Source organism: Pipistrellus hanaki (assembly GCF_964339955.1).
Source record: "Pipistrellus hanaki genome assembly, chromosome: 2".
Lineage (NCBI taxonomy): Eukaryota > Metazoa > Chordata > Mammalia > Chiroptera > Vespertilionidae > Pipistrellus > Pipistrellus hanaki.
The window spans coordinates 67,199,090-67,217,144 of record NC_140504.1 but is presented as its reverse complement, the minus strand read 5'-3'; the positions used below and the strand labels follow the sequence as shown (position 1 = coordinate 67,217,144).

At 39.8% G+C, this 18,055-nt stretch overlaps 1 protein-coding gene and 1 long non-coding RNA gene across 9 annotated transcripts in view; one reads left to right on the top strand and one right to left on the bottom strand.

Moving 5' to 3' along the window:
• The window catches only part of LOC311617600, a 1,721,005-nt gene that overhangs the window by 552,353 nt on the left and 1,150,597 nt on the right, over positions 1-18,055 (bottom strand). The gene's annotated exons all lie outside the window — the stretch shown is intronic.
• LOC311617382 (uncharacterized protein) lies at positions 5,655-17,689 on the top strand (the record flags this gene model as incomplete). The annotated part of the gene is made up of 4 exons (XM_084873796.1): positions 5,655-5,727; positions 5,847-6,350; positions 11,225-11,349; positions 17,378-17,689. The coding sequence occupies 4 exons, from the start codon at positions 5,655-5,657 to the stop codon at positions 17,411-17,413; spliced, it is 738 nt and encodes a 245-aa protein (XP_084729922.1). The 3' UTR covers positions 17,414-17,689.

Here is an 18,055-nt window from a genome sequence, read left to right as displayed (position 1 = left end):
GTCTAGTAATCTCCTTCTGTGCCCATTTATTATCCCCATTTTACCCTCTTCCACCTGCTCCCCTCCTCTCCTTTGGTAATCATCATACTATTGTCTGTGTCTATGAGTTGGTTTGTTTTTTGCTTAATCCTCTTACTCTGTTTTAAATTTTAGAACTACTTCCTCTAACTTCTCTGGTAGCAGGCTAACATTGCACTGAAGTGGAGTGTTATGAAAATCCATTTCTATAGAGCAGTGCTTCCACGTGGCCAGCAGGGGGCAATAACGCACCAAGAATCGTGGATACTGTCCCAGGCCTTGAGAAACACTTGAATTGCTAAACTGGGTCTGCATGCGCGGCCCGGATGATCTCAGCTCTCAGATGAAGTCTTCTGTTTTGTGTCCTTTTTGACAATGCACTGTTCAGTTTTCTATATGAGTTGTGACTTAGATAGCATTTCACTGTGCCAGTTTAGGTTAAGGAAAAAAGTTGAAGCGAAAATTAAAATGCTGCCAAATGAAACACATAAAATCAAGGAAGAAGTAATGGTGCACATATTTAGTTTGTCCCTTCTCTGTTCCCATCCACTTGAATTTTGAACAGTTTTTATTCATTAATGACTTAATTCACCCCCATATCTTCTCTCATACGGACTCCCATTTCATTCCACCCTCTATGCCATACAGTTTTCTGCTAAAACAACAGATTTCTTTATTTAAAAAAAAGGGAGGGGGTACTTTTCAAGCTGAATACTTGACTTTTTTTTTTTTTTAAGAGTTAAAAAACAACTTGTATGTTGTGCTTTGGCCTTTGGTCAAGCTTCCCAGTATAAATTTTAATGTTTTATGTTTTTTGAATATTTTATTTCAATAATATGTGTGTGTGTTTTTAATCTTCCCCTGTAAATGCACACCTTCATATAAATAGCGAATAACTGTGAATCTATATCAGATGTGTGTGGGGTAGAACATAAAGTAGTCACTAAAAATCAGATTTGAAGAATATGTTGAAGGGTCATTTAGATTGCATTGGGAAAGTCTTTAGTAATCCAACCCTCAAAATCAGCTGAGATTAAATGCTTTCATGCATAATTTGAATTGCATCCCAAAATAACACACCCATAAACCTGGCTTCCTTTCCTTCCTATGCTGGAATTCCCAGAGTTATTAAAGTATTCCCTTAGAGTTAATTTATGACTGCAAGATGGTGGAAGTAATGTTATTTCAACACCTGACACCAAAACTCCTCTTAAAGGGGTTGTCTTGTGCTCTTCCTAAGACTGAGGGCTCAGGCTGATTCTCTAGATTCCTCCCCTCTGGCTAAGTTCCTATTACTCTCCTGTATACTCCACTCTAGTCACACCAGCCTCCTTGCTGTTCCTTGAAAACAAGGTCTTTGCTTCAGCTGTTCTCTCCCTCAGGATAAATCTGATCTCACTTATCCAAATAGCTTATTCATGCATATACTTCATCAGTTCGTGCAAAAGTCACCTTTCCAGTGAGGCCTTCCCTGACTACCTACTTAAATGGAATATTCCACCCCAAGTTTCCTATCCCCTCTTCCACTATAATCTCTTCACTAGCACTTGCCATCATTAGAGATGATAGATATTACATACATTAATAAAATATCAGGTGAGATATGTGAAATAAAATATATCAACAACAGAGTGTTTATCTTTGCTATTAAAAGAACAAAGCAAAACCCAAATCTATGTTGCATAGAAAGATAAGGACACATCTAAAACAAAATAATTTAGAAATGCTAACACTGAAAATAAAATGGAAAGGGTATATCAACAAAATGCAAATAAAAATAATGAACTGAGATTTTGAAATCCAATTAAGTAGAATTTGGACCAAAACCATTACCAAGACAAAGGATACATTCTAATGCTCACAGCTATAATTCACAGTGAAAATAAAATATTTATGAAAGATTTATAGAAAACAATGATTATGTATTATTATTAACTACAAGAAAATATTCCGAGAAGACAGAAATACATACAGAAAAGCAGACATTAGTGCACTTCTCTTAGCCCAAGACAAAAATAAATTATTGTACAAAAAGCATTTATGATAATTGACTATTTAACTTATAGAAAAAAGTATACCTCAATAAATTGCATAAGGAAAAATACAAGTCATATTCTCTATCCATTATATAATAAAGGTGGGAATCCATAATAATCAAAATATAAGAAAGCCTTATCACCTTGAAATGTTTAACTTTTCTAATAAACATAACTTGGCTCAAGGGGAAATACCAACTGATATTGAGAATTTCTAGAAAAAAAAACATAATGAAACAACATCAGAGACTATGAGGTACTGCTAAAGAATGTTCAGAGTAAAATACATAGATTTAAATATTTACATCAAGAAAAATGAGAAAAATAAAAATAAATTAGACATGGCACTCAAAAAGTTAGTATTTAATGTTTGTTTTATTTTTCCACTTTGGATTTAATTATTTGTAAATTAAGCAACCTAGGTTTGAACACAACTTGAAACAAACCTAGCTCTATGAAACTGCAATTAACTATTTTACAATTAGGTATAACTTTGATACTGTTATTTTGAAACTATTATATATTAGAGGGAAATAAATAAGCAATTATATTATTATTATTAGGAACCATGCTTTTCACCAAAGAGAAAACAATCATTTGTGGTAGCAATATCTTTACTGATATAGCTCCTAGACAAATGGAAACTAAGGAGAAAATAAACAAATGTATCTGTATCAAAATAAAAAGCTTCTACACAGCAAAAGGAAACATCAACAAATCAACAAAAAAACCATTGCATGGGAGAACATATTTGCCAATGTTATCTGCAATAAGAATTTAATCTCCAACATTTACAGGGAATTCATACAACTAAACAAAAAGAAGATAAACAATCCAATCAAAACATGAGCAACGGACCTAAGTAGACACTTTTCAAAAGAGGACATACAGAAGGCCGAGAGACATATGAAAACATACTTAAGTCACTAATCATCTGAGAGATGCAAATAAAAACAACAATGAGGTACCACCTCACACCTGTCAGAATAACTATCATCAACAAATCAACAAATAACAAGTGCTGGTGAGGATGCAAAGAAAAGCACTGCTGGTGGGAATGTAGACCTGGTGCAGCCACTGTGGAGAACAGTATGGAGTTTCCTCAAAAAAGTGGAACTCCCATTTAACCTAGTAATCCCACTTCTAGAATTATATCCCAAGAAAACAGAAGCACCAATCAGAAAGGACATATGCACCCCAATTTCATAGCAGCACAATTTACAATTGCTAAGATTTGGAAACAGCCTAAGTGCCCATCAGCAGATGGGTGGATTAGAAAACTGTGGTATATTTACACAATGGAATACTACGCTGCCATAAAAAAGAAGAAATTCTTAATATTTGCAACAGCATGGATGGAACTGCAGAGCCCTGTGCTAAGTGAAATAAGCCAGTTAGAGAAAGATAAATATCACATGATCTCACTCATTTGTGGAATATAATGAACAATATTAACTGATGAACAAAAGTAGAACCAGAATCATAGAAGCATGAAACAGACTTTCCAACCTATGAGGGAAGGCAGGGGGTGAGGGGTAGGAGATCAACCAAAGGACTTACTTGTATGCATGCATGTCAGCATAACCAATGCACACAGACAAGGGGAGTAAGGGGGAGTGAGGATATGTGTTGGGGGGTTTGGGAGGCCGGGGAGAGGTCAATTGGGGGGAAAGGAGATTTATGTCAGACTTTAAACAATAAAGAATTTAAATTTAAACATATGTATATATAAAATTAAATAAGTAAAGAATTATATAATATTTCATTAGAATTGCAAAATAATCAAACATTTATGATTTATTTTTATATTTCTTTGAAAAACTACATACTTCCTAGACCTTATATTAAAAAGTCTGAGAAGTAACAACAACCCATTTAGCCATGAACATCCTAAAGTGCACAGATGTGGTCAATATGCCATTTCGCTGAAAGCAATGAAGACTCCTTTGAGAAATAGTTGATTTTATATCTGGGACAGTAAATGAGACTGTTCCAATATAGGACTGGAACTCTTATATTGTCCAAAAGCAAGGAAGCCATCAAAACATTTGTGGTTGTCATAAATGCCGAAGATACAAAATTTGAGCTTTAAAATGAATAGTTACTGTAATTATATACAAGTGTAACTAGAGATGCCAATAGAATTAATGGATGACTAGAAGCAATAAGAGATTCAATATAGTAGCAAGATACAAAGTTACATAAATAAATCAATACCTTCATATATTTAAGCAATAGCAATTAAAGGGAAAAGTAGAAGAGATGGTCCCACTTACATTGCCAACAAAAATGAAATATAGCCTAGTAATACATTTAACAAGAAATGTGCAAAACTTACATGAAAAACACTTCAACGCTTTCCCAAAAGACATAAAACTGAAACTTGAATAAAAGGAAAAATAGCCTCGTTCTTCAGTAGAATAATACGAAATCATAAATCGATGGCAATATTGTAAAGTATTTTTATGGATCTAGATTCTATAGTTTATACAACTAAATGAATAAGCAAGAATATCCAAGAAACAGGGAAAACTAAACAAACAAACAAAAAAAAAACCCCACAGCAATGAGGCAGGTTTATCTATAACAGATATTGGAATATATTATACAATTTCTGTAATTAAAACAGTGTAATATTAGCACAGGAGTAGACAATCAGATCAAGGGGGTGGGGTTAAGAAAATACAGATACAACCCAAGTACAATGTGGAAATTTATATATGTGATAAAAGTGGTATCTCAAGACGCTGGAAGGAAATGTGACTTTTTTTAAATTAAACGTTAAAACAGCTAAATATTCCTTTGAAAATAGATAAAATTGAATGTAACATTACCTAGATTAGATTCCAGCTAAAAAAAAAAAAAAAAAAAAAAAAAAAAAAAAAAAAAAAAAAAAAAAAAAGAAAACCCAAATGTTCAACATTAATCTTGTGTTGAGATTGAGAACCAATCTGAGTATCCAAATTGAAGTATATTCTGGAAAGACCACAGGACTGAACTAAAAAATGTCAATACCATAAACACACACACACACACACACACACACACACACACACACACGGCTAGGAAAGTATTCTAAATTGAAAGAAAGTTAAAGAGACTTGAAAACCAGTAAATGCAATACGTGATCCCAGATGTATAGTTCCAAACAAGAGGGTAAGCGAGGATTTGGGAGGGAGGGGGGCAGCGGCGGAGTGGTCAACTGAGGAAATTCGAATACGGACTAATTTAACAGGGTTAGTGAGTTCCTATTTCCTACGCCTGGAGAGCCTAATGGTGCATCATTTTCTAAGGACTCTGTATTGTGAGCCTATAGGACAGCGGTCCTCAAAAAGGGTGACTCTGCCCCGCCCTCCCACACCAACTTTTGGAGGCGATTGGGAGCATTTTGGTTGTCACCACGAGGGAGGGAGGGTTGCCAGGAGTGCCCCTCACCACTGCACAGTGCCCACGACAGTTTCCCCCACCCTCACCCGGGACCCCACAACAAGGGCTCATCCTGCCCAGAGCGTTCCTAGGGCCGATGGAGGACCCTGACTCAGGAGCATCCCTCCCTCTGCTCAGGGGCGGGTCCCGGGATCCCGGGCTGAATGAGAGGACATGGTCTTTGGCGCCTGCCAAACGTTAGTAGCGGGTAGAGGTGAAGGGTTACGAAGTTCACAGCTGACGCTCAGTGAGTTCCGCAGAGACGCGGTGCTCGTCCTTCCGCCCCGGCTTCCTCCGGCCCGGACCCCGGGAGGGGGCGGGGACCACGCCTCCCGGCGGCTCCGCCCGCGGAGCCTGCGCAGTGAGCCCGCGCTGCGGGGGCGGCCACTGCGCACGCGCCCGGCGGCCGCGCCCACGCGGCGCTCCTTCAAAAGTTGCCCTCGCGCCTGGGGCCGCGCAGAGCGGCGCGGCGGCCGCCACGGGACGGAGGAGACTCTCGGAGCTTCCCGAGTGGGGAGCGGGGCTTCTCCGGAGTGACAGCCGCGCTTTCCCAGGGGAAGCCCGGCTTCTCCGGAGTGACAGCCGCGCTTTCCCAGGGGAAGCCCGGAAGCCTTCTGTGCCATCCGCCGACGGCTGCTGCAGGAAGCGCCGTCCATCCTTTCGGAGCCCCCGGGCGGAGGAGCCGGTGGCGTGTGGGCCCGCGATGCCCGCCCCCCGCCAGGCTGGACCCCGCGGAGGCGCGCTCCCACCCCGATGCCATGCCGGCTCCCGGGTGTGCGGAGCCCGGCGGCGCTGCTCCCGGTGAGGCCGCGGAGGGGGGTGCCCCCGGCGCTCCGTCCGCCCCGGCTTCCCGCCCGCCAGAGCCTACAGGTAACGTCCAAAATACCATACAATTCATCAAAGAGTTGGCTAACTTTTTGCATAACGAGCCAGATGACAAATGTTTTAGGATTTGCGGGCCAGGATCTGTTTCCGTCGCGTATTTTGCCTTTTTTTTCTTTCTTTTTTAACAACCTCATAGAATGTAAAAGCACCTCTTAGCTCCTTGGGCCTTTCAAAAACATGAGGATAACAGTGATGAGATGCTGATCCTTCTCTGACCCAGCTCGGAGGTTGGAGCTTGGATCTCAACCACAGCGAGCTGCAAGGACCCGGGTTCCTGGAGGACCGAGACCCCCCTGCCCATGGGTGGGGGTTCGCGATCTTTTGGTCCCTGCACCTGCGCCTCCTTCCTGCTTGGGGGCAGCCCTGCCACCCTGAAACCCCAGACCAGCAGCCACACCCTCCTTGACTCTAAAATGACAGTCTTTTCCTTCCTGGGAGCAAAAGCCAAAGTCCTTACAGTGTGATTAAATTAGTATAGAAGTAAGAGAGAGGTATTGTAAACATGTATTTTAAAACATTTTTCTAGTGATATAGTATATGTCTACTATGCTAATTTGGAAAACACTGAAAAAATATATAGAAGGAAATAAAAATTCTCTCTAAAACTAACCCTCCACCACACACACACACACACACACACACACACAAAAAAAAAACTATTTAAATATTTATATATTCTTTTAGTCCATTTTTACCAATGCCTATTAATAGGACAACTTATTGAATAACTGGATTTTTACGAATACTTCTTAATAAACTTTTATTGAAGTTTATTGCCACAGTCAAATTTAGGACAAAATACAGAAAACTGGGCGAACTATAAATATACACTTCAATAAACTTTCAAAGACTATCATAAATATACCCTTGCAACCCTAGTGGAGATTTAAAAAAAAAAAAAAACCCACAACAACAACAGACCATTCCCAGCTCCCTTAATCCCCTTGCCCAGTCAGGGACAACTTTCCAAATACAACCATTGTCTTATGTGCAAATGCATAGATTAGTGTTGTCTGTTCTTGAATTTCACATTAAATTAATTACTCAATAAATATGATATAGTATTTGTTTTTTGATTTTTCACTTAATATTACATTAGAGATTCTTCCACTCTGGTTCCTGTAACAGATCTTTTTAAAATGTTTATTTTTTTATGTTATATGACATCCAATTATATGAATATGCCACAACTTATTTTTCTTTTACACTGTTTTTAATTAATTTTGGCCTAACTGATATATAATTCAGATACCATTCAATTCATTTATTTAAATTGTACAATTCGTTGGTGCTTTTAGTATATTCAGTCACAGACAGGTGCAACTATTGCCACAGTCAATTTTAGAACATTTTCTAATCTCAGGATAACTCCATACTTCTTTAGTTATCACACCCACACTCCCCATCCTCTCTGGCCCTAAGCAAGTACTAATCTACTTTGTTTCTATATATTTGCCTATTCCTGACATTTCATAAAATGGAATCATATAATATTGTGACTGGTCCCTGATACTGATATTGTGACTAGTTCCTTACACTGATATTGAGTGTTCAATTCATTTTATTTCCAGGTGTGAAATAATTATTGATAATGCCCTGTATTATCTGAATGATATGCATCAGTGGAAACAAATGTCCCACATGGAGATACAGATTTCTATTGGGATATATATCTTAAAAGTGGAATAGCTGGGACATAGGTTATGTTTATGGTTCACTATAGCTGATAATGCCGAACAGTTTTTCAAATTTATACACCCATCAGCTGTGTATAATGGATTCTCATTGCTCCATACCCTCCCCAACATTTGGTGATTGTGTGTTTCCAATTTACATTTCTTTGACAAAAGAAAAAGAGCAGCATCTTTTCATGTGATTATTAGTCTTTTAGAAATCCTCTATAGAGAAGTGTCTGTTGGGTCTTTACCCCATTTTTCTATTGGGTTATCTATCTTTTTTACCTCATTTATGTATATACATGTGACTCCATTTTCATTTATGAGAGATGCAAAAAAAAAAAAAATTCACCTTTCCCTAATCTGTGGTTTGTATTTTAACTATTTCATTGTCAAATTTTAATGAATGTAAATTTTCAGTGTTTAAAGACATACTGTTTTCTTTGAACATTTAGATCTGCTAACCATATGAATTGACTTTGGAGTATAATATCAAATAAGAGTTAAATTTTTTTTCATATAGTTATTCAATTGACCCAAGTCCTTTCCTTGAAAAGATCGTCCTTTCCCCACTGCTCTGCAGTGTCACCTTTGTCATGAATCAATAGAAACAATGAATCAGTAGAGATCTTAGAGTTAGTAAACAAGGACTTTAAATTATAAACATGACAAATATATTAAAAAATCTTGCTAAAGAGGATATAAAGGTTGGATAGAGAATTTCAAGAGAAATACAGATATTATGTTTTAAAATATGTTTTTATTGATTTTACAGAGAAGGGTGGGGGGAGGGAGAGATAGAAACCTATGAGAGAAATATTGATCAGCTGCCTGCCATACATCCCCCAGTAGGGATTGAGCCTCCAACCCAGACATGTGCCCTGCCCAGAAATCTAGCTGATAACCTCCTGTTGCATGGATAGACACTTAGCCACTGAGCCACACGAGGCGGGCAGATTATATATATATTTTTTTAAAGAACAAAATGGAAGACCTAGAATTGGATAATACAATATCTGAACTTATTTGATGGTCTTATAAGTAAATTAGATGCAAAAGTAGAGAGGATCATCAACTTCAAGACAGGTCACTAGAAATTATGCAAACATAAATACACAGAGAAAAAATATTTCTTAATAAAACATCCATGACTCATAGAATAGTATCAAGTGATCTAACAAACATGAAATTGGATTCCCAGAAGGCAAAAAGACTGAGTATGGGCAGAAAATTATTTGAAAAAAATATTCACAAAAGCTTTCCAAATTTGATCAAATATATTTTATCCAAGATGTCTGCTTATTTTCAATGGAGAATTGGTCCAAATAATCTATTGTAGCTTACCATAAATGAAATTTAGATGTTAGCATAAATAATTATAAAGTTTTACATCTACATGAATGAGCAGTAGGTTGCTTTCCAGTTGCACAAAATATAGAAAATACTTTGTTGGGAGCATTACTGAACTTTTAACATGCATGTTGCCTATCTACTAAAGGCCAGTAGTTTCAACCAATCACAATAATACCAGATGTTTTTCAAAATACTCCCTCGGTGTGTAGTATACTCTGCATCCATTGTGAATCCCTCTCTCAGATGACCTGTTACTGCCTCCTTTCTCCAACCCCTTTCTAATTTCAGCTTCTAATGCTCACATTGCTCAGACAACAGTGGTCTCTTTTTATCTCAGAGCTCTTAGGATTCCTTTTTCATCTTTGCAAATGTTCCTCCCCCAAATACTCATGTGACTGACCCTTTTCTCCTCCTCAGGTTGTTTAAATGTTATTTTCTCAGTGAGATCTGTAGTTTAAATGAAACAAAATAAAAAAACTTGTACACTCTTTCCCCCATCCCTAATTTATTTTTTTATTTAGATACTACAGGCCCAGTGCACAAAATCCATGCACAGAGGGTAGGGGTCCCTCAACTTGGCTTGTACCTTCTTGCAATCCAGGACCCCTTGGGTAGGGTAGGGTCCCTAAGCCTGGTTGGTCCTTTCCCCTGGCTGCTGGCCTGGCCCTGCCCCCTGCCACTGCTACTGCTTGCCACCTGTGCAGCACTGTCCCTCCCCCCCCTGTCCTCCCACCCCTGCCACCGGTCGCTCCCTCTGCAAGCAACAGGTGAGGGGTGCAATTGCTGGCCAGCCCTGCACACCCACCACAGCATCACTGGTGAGTGGCCTGGGCCTCCTTCTGTGGGGCGATCCTGGGGCAATGGTTGGGCTCCCCCGACCAATCGCATTGCACCCACCTTGGCTGACCTGAAGCCAGTGCATGTCATAGCATGGTCATCCAGATGGTCGTTCTGCTATTCATTCGTTTGGTCATTCAATCGATTTGCATAATTTGCTTTTATTATTATAGATAATTGACATATAACATTATTATATTAGTTTTAGTTGTAAAACATGATTGATTCTATATTTGAATATATAGAGAAATGATCACCACACAGTTATAAAATTTTTTACTTGTGATGAGAACTTTTAAGATCTACTCTCTTCTGGCTTTCAAATATATAATATAGTACTGTTAACTTTAGTCACCTCGCTGTACATTACATCTCTAGGGATTTTTTTTTTATTTTATAACTAAAGTTTGTACTTTTTGACCACCTTCACCCATTTATTTTTATCTATGCCTTTTATTTGAAATGCTATGTATTTTAGTTACTTTATTTATTTCCTTGTTTTCTGCACCAATATAAGTTCTGGTGAGAGGGGAGGAGAATTTACCAATTTTGTTCTCTACTGTTTCTTCAATATCTTGAATTTGTAAAAATTTCTAATTGTTAACATTTTTCTCAGACACCTTAATTTCTTGCTAATAACCCCTATATCTTTCAGGGTATTTCTTCATTTTTTTTATGAATAAGAAAGTCCTGATTGTATTCTAGTAATTTTTATATTTTTAAGGTATGTTTGAGTTTCTCAGCAAAAAAGAATTATTATAATAATAAAAGCTCTAGGCTTTTACCAAGGGGAATAAGAAATGTGATATGGTTGTTGCCAAAGCAACAAAAAGCTCTTTCTGATTTAGTACACTGAGGGCTTCTCCTTATTAGATTGGAGTATCCAACCGAATTGCTGAGGCCCCCTCACAAAGAGAAGCCCCTTAGAGTATCATCACAGAGAAGTCTGCCTATTCGATTAGAAGGTAATTTGTACCAACTGTTTTTCTTTAGGTGGTCTTGCTTCAGGGTGGATGGTGACCTTCCAAAAAAGGAAAACAATGGAAAATCATCAAAATTACCATAAACTGCTGCCAACTGAATGTTTCTTTGTACCATGTGCAGAGTGGAGGGAAATGGTATTCCTGCATTACATAATCTACAACAACCTACTTACCTACTGTCTTCTTAATCTACGTTATTATTGGAAGCAGAGCCTGAGACAGAGGCAGACATATTCTACTTGGGAATATAATCCTAGGGAGCAGGAATGAGAGAGATGAAAGAAAATTCAAGCAAAATAAGGTAGTGTTATCAAGTGTCTGCCACTATTAACAATTTCTTAGTGAAGAACCTTCTCAGGATCCTTACTAAATTTTGTGTTGGAACTGTCTGTCTGCGGATTGACAGGGAGAAGCATTTATCTCTCAGCACCCATCTCCTGCATATTGAGAACTGCTCCCTTTGGTGTTAATTCCCCCAGCCCTGAGGTTGCAAAGCTGGGAGAGCCTCACTGGCACCAGAGCATCACTCATTGCCACAGCGGAGAAGCCGTGAGATAGGAAGCCAGATCCTTGGTCCAGGCTTGAGTGAGGCACTGTCAGCACAGAACGGAGGGAACCTGCCCAGACTGTTCACCAGAGTGGTGGCTGGACCTGGAGGTTACAGAGATGTGAGAAAGAGCACAGCAGACATCATATAAGCCTACAGAATGTGCTTTTAGCTGTGTCCAAATCTATTTTCTCTCTTTTTTCTGTAATCAAAATTTCAGTGTCCAGAACAAGGCTGGCAGAAGTAGAAAGTTTAACTGTGTTAGCATATGTACATTAATGACAGTTTTAACCTTAAGGGATTTTTGTAAGAAATAGGACAGGAACATGCAAAATACAACATGAGAACTTGGGAAAATAAAAATTATATATATTGTACTTGAAACATTAGACTATTGAATAGAGATACTAGATATCTTCTAAACTCATGTAATCTCAGAAAACAATCATGAATTGTTTGAAGAAATAAAATGAACCTTTTGTTGAGTCTCCGTGGGTTTTATGAGTCATTGTCATTAACTTTTCCTAAGATAGTGTTGTCTACTGTCACATAGTATTAACAATACAGAGCATACAACCAATGAAAGAAAAATTGGTAGAAATACAAGAAGGAAAAATGTTGGGATAATTTCCATCACGTAAAGGGTTGGCGTTAAAATTGTTTAAAATAGGGGTAAATTGCATGCTTTGATTCAAGCTTCCTCTATGAGGTTTCCAAAAACAGTTTTTTTCTGTGCCTACACTCTTGTAATGACCTCATCATCCTTTCTTATTTGATCTGGAATTGCCATCAATAGGATAAAACCTTTGAGCAATTCAGTATGTGTTGAGCTACCATTTGTTATGTACAGGCACTATACATTTACATAAGATATAATATAAAACATTATATCCAAAAATTTTAGAATACATAATATTTTAAGGTTCACCATTCAACATTTACCAAAACTGACCAATTGATTATAAATTTCCAAATATTGAAATAATATAGAGTATGAATTAAGCCAGAAATCAACTACATAAAGATAAAAACAATTTCCCAAATTCTTATAATTTAAGGAAAACACTCCAAATGATCCATAAGGCAAGCTAAGTAACAGTAGAATTTAGAAAATATTTTGAGATAAATTCTAATGGAAATACAACATATCAAAACACAGGATATTGTGAAAGCAAATATTTATGGGAAATTTATAGCTCTGAATATATTTAAAATTTCACAAAAAGATTGGCTATTAATATTCCCAGGAACCAGGGTCATGAGGTAGTATTAAAGCAGCCTTTCAGACAATGGATAACTGGCAGCAACAGTGGGATGACAGAGGGAGGAAAACAAGGTGACCCTCCAGTTGCCCCGCCTGCCTAGATTTAAGGGCTGGATGACATTGCAGGAGGAGGAGCTGAACAGAGCAGTCTATCTGAGGTAGGGAGACCAAGACAAGTTGAGTAAAACTGAGATGGCTTGAATTTTCAGGGCAGAGTATCAGTGAAGAAGCAGGTGTGCAGATTTTTAAAAAGTCCAGAAATCAGCATACAGATCCCTTTACGTTCATTGCTGAACACTAAGCTTAACTGTGCCCCACACTAGCACAAGAATGGGAAACATTTAATTTCCATCCAGCCACAGTGGAGAGTCCTCGCTCAGAACTCCTGACATCCACTGGGGTCTCAGGAAGGTTACACCTTGTGTAAATAGGGTTAAGCCAGCCTGGTGGTAAAATCTACACTAGACATGACCAAAAAAAAAAAAAGTTCACAAACCCCCCAGCAGTATGAAGTTGATCCACAAGTAACTGTCTGTCAGGACAAAGTCCAAGTGTGTTATTTCAGGTCCTCCAAGATGCACATGCGAAAATAGATTTACAAGAGATCTATTTGGGGAAATGCCTGTGAGAGTTGAAATAGGAAGACAGAGGAGGAAGTTTTCAGACAGTTGTATGTCTAACCCCTTTGAAAGAAAGAAGTTTGAAGTAGCCTGAATCTCTACAGCAACAAATTCCAAGAAAGTTAAGGGTCGGCTGATGAAAAACTCTCAAGCCATAGTTGCCCCTTAAAGGAGTCCCCTTGCACACACGAATGGGCCTGCCTTCCTATACCCGCTCTGCTCGCTGTTCTGATGGTAAAGCCTCCTGGGAACTGTAGGCTTGGCATGAACATACCAACGGTTTCAGAGAGCAGCAGACAGGGCCCTCGGCCAGTTGAGGTCCCCTCAGCAGATCTGCGTGGTGCACTTGCATGGCTGTCATAGCCCATCATTCTCCCAAGCACTATTCAGGGAGGAAGACCTCTGTGATTCCTGTAACAGGCCCATTTTCTTGAGCCTGAACTTAGCAGAGGGAGGTTGGTTAGTAGGCTGAACTACATCCATTATCACTGATCTCAGGGCTGCAAGTGGTTCTCATCCTCTTTTCCCCCCACTATCCCAGTAGGGAACCTCTTCACACTTATCAATCACCTCAGGAGTTGTGGTGGTTTGCCTGGTCATGTGATGCAAACTTTCCTTTCTCAGAGGTCTGAAACCTTAGTAACCACACCCTTCTTGGAGTTTGCCATGTGCTTCTGATCAGTTATAGTGGGAAAAGGAGCAACAGGGGGAACCAAGTGGCTCACCAGGGATCCACGCATATCCCTCCCTGTCCCTCTGTGGAGGAGCCCAACCTCCTGCTCATGGTGGTCAGTTACTCTGAGGATATGGTGACTCCTCTCTTGCACATCCCTGGGCACAAGGAGTACAAAGTGCTCTAGTGGCAGCCATTTCTTGTGGTTCAGTGAGACCCACTGTAGCCCCTGGGAAGAGTAAGCCCCCTGTGGGAACCAAGACCTCCAAATTACAGAGGGCAGAGTTGCAAGAAAGTACAAATGCTTCCAATAAAAAGTCACTGGGAGTGTTGAAACTGAAGCCACTCCTTTTGCCACTGTATTTGACTCTTATGATACTTCCGTATTAGAAAGTTCCCGATTTAATGAATCCACTGTAGTCATAATGTTGCCCCAAAGCTCATATTTTAACTGCCTTTAGAAGAAACAGGTACGAGACTGCAGTGCTGTCTGTGATAAGACCAGGGGATCCCATGGTCATGGGCCCACTTAGCACCTTCATCATTATGCATTGGTTGAATACTATGTAAGTCCTTTTTAGTGATGCTGGCTGAGGCTCTGCAGGTAATAAAGGCAAACTCATACCTGGACTAGGCTCTAACCCTGTAAGAACAAACTACTGGTCCTTCCAGGATAAAAGAGTCCCATTAGAGTTGACTTGCAACATGAGACTCTTTGATCTCCTTGAAGCACGGTGCCACATTGAGGGCTCAGTGATGGTCTCTGTAGCTGATGGCATGGACTTGAGACTGCGTTAGCTACATCAGCCTTAGCAAATGAGAGTCCATATGTTGAGCCCATTTATAACTTCCAGCTCTGCCATTCCAGCTACTTAATTCATGTATTCATGGTGCCAGTTCAGGGCCTGATAACAAAGCCTGGCTGATAACAATCTTCACTGGCCAGGTGCTAAGTACCCCATCAGTGACAATTGCCTTCTTGGGTGTTAAGGTGTGAAATAAAAATCTTAAAGCTCTATGTCCACTCCCATGACATACCTCTACACCAGACTGCCTTGTAATTTTCCAGTCTTTTTCCATCCATCGCCTGAACAAATTGCCAAGCCATTAGCCACTGCCCAGGGAAGTATACGTATTCTCACCTGGAACCAGTTCTCCACACACAGCAGATGACCAGGTATGCCCTTCACAGCTCTGTTTATTAGAAATATTTGCCCTTTCTATTGTCCTTCAAGGCCACTTCTAGACATAGCTATAAGATAGCCAATTGTGTCTGATCCTCTTTCCAAATTGGGATTGAAAAAAACACCTTCACCAGATCAATGGGTACATACGATGTACCTGAGCCCTTCTTTTTTTTTTTTTTTAATATATTTTTTATTGATTTTGTACAGAGAGGAAGAGAGAGGGACAGAGAGTCAGAAACATTGATGAGAGAGAGTCATCGATCAGCTGCCTCTTGCACACCCCCTACTGGGGATATGCCCGCAACCAAGGCACATGCCCCCGACCAAAATCAAACCTGGGACCCTTCAGTCCCCAAGCCGACGCTCTATCCACTGAGCCAAACCGGTTTCTGCCTGAGCCCTTCTTTATCGCTAGTAATGAACGATACCACATCTGCACAGCACCTGAAATCAGGGCCAATACTAGGTTCTACCCGCACTAGTCTACAGCCACTCTGTCCAGTTTCTTCAAAGCCCAGACTGGCCAAGTGAGTGGAAAGATCATGACGACCACCAATAAGCTCCGCCCCCCAATCCTAGACAAATGTTTATGATTTCCTATCTTGGCTGGGATAAGGAGGAGTTTCAGAGATATCCATTTGGCTTTCCCCACTATGATAACTCTTACCTCATGTGTCACAGGCTTTATTTGTCTTACAGTCATCCCCCACTACACACTGAGGCACTGTAGACATGAACAACTGTGGGTCTCTAGACTCAATGTGTCCGTGAGCCAGCCTTCAGCCGGTACAACAGGACCTGGTCCCTATGAGCCCCCACTTTAAGGGAGTGTCACTATGTTGCTTCGGTTTCCAGGTTTCACTGTGAACTCAGATCTTACGTCCAGCAGTCTTTGAAATGTCTGGATAGTACCCTTTCTCAGTGTACTATCACCTTAGCAATTGGCCAGACGAAGAACTTGGAGATTCACCACAGTATACGCCTGCCACTGAATAGCAGGCTCCTTCCTCTGAAGGACCCTCTTCCATCTGTGGGTTCCATATCTGAAAACTCTCTTGGGTCTTGAAACTGAATAAGAGATTGTGACATTTCATTGGGGCCAATGCCCTCACCCTCCTCCTTTTCCATTTTTGCCTTCCTGCTTACAGATGTTAGGCAGCATTATTACTTGCCTATCATTTTGGCTGTAGGAGTGTTATATTCAATCAAAAATCTCCTAAACACCCTGAGGGTCAAACCCCCTGCACTGCCCCTCCAGTTGTGACACTAATTATGGCCTCTCACCTTTGGGTAGTTAAGCATCAGTCTTCTATCACTTCAGGGCCAATCATCCTGAATGACATTAAGAAGCACAGTTCTGTGAGCACCTCATGCACAATCAGTCCTGAACTAAAAAGAAGAGCCAACAATGAACCCATGATGCTCAGGCCTCTCACAGGCACATTCTTGGTGGCCTTGGTGAATCGTGTCTTCTGGGCCTTGCTTTGGAACAAAATCATGTGATGAGTTTTCTAGCCTCACAATATATGCAGTCCAGCATGACCACTTCTCTCAGCATCTTTATTACTTCTACAATTTACCAGGACAACCTGAGGATTTTCACTTCACTCCGTGTTGAACATAACAATATCAGGCTTCATACACTATCAGCGAATCTGTCCCATCCCCTGGGGTTCTTGCTAAGGTGATAAATCCTGTGTCCCAATAAAGTTCCCCTAAATAAATAAGTTTTATTTCTATAATCTTATATTCTGATCCCCTAAATAAAGCACCCCCAAAATCCAATGCCACGAATTACTCCCCTGGCTCCTGGTGGTACATGTTATTTTTTTGTAGTTCCTTTAATGTATAATGTTTTTCTTCCTTTATCAGGCCCAGCACTTTTCAACTGAGGTTATGCTGCATTAATTCAAGTCCTCTGCCTAGCAGCCAGGAAAGAAGATAAGACATTTCCTGAGGGGACACCTACCTATTGCCTTGTTGAAGAATAAAATAGCTGAGTAAACTTGGGAGTATTTTTCTCCACAGTCCAATGCTTGTTCCTACCCTGGCACTTAGCCCCCATTTAAACTCACCCCCCTTCCCCCAAGCTATTCTATAAGCTTTATGCCTTGAGGAGCAGCGGCCATAGACAATTCATCAAAATAAACATGAAAGAAAAAAAGGTTGGTGATTGGTTTTCATTTGCAAAGATCAAATTTTATGGCATTAAACTTAGGATTGGAGGGATGCTAAATTCCTCCATGCACTACCTTCTCCAAACTCACTCAAAGAAAAAAAAATTCTCAGCACTAAGTGAGCAGAAAATAAATCACAGTTGGAGAGAAAGCAAAAGAGATAACTGCTGCTGAGAGTTTCAGAAGAGAGATTCCATATTCTAAATTAGAGCATAACAGAACCCCTAGAAAAAAATGTATGTGTGCTAAAAATGGAGAAGCCGGTACCCTACCTCCTGTCTGGTTATCTTGAGAAAGTTCCATTGTGTTGTTTGGACACATTAGAAATTGGAGTAGAAATACCTGCACTGAGTAACTAGACTGATGGATCTGA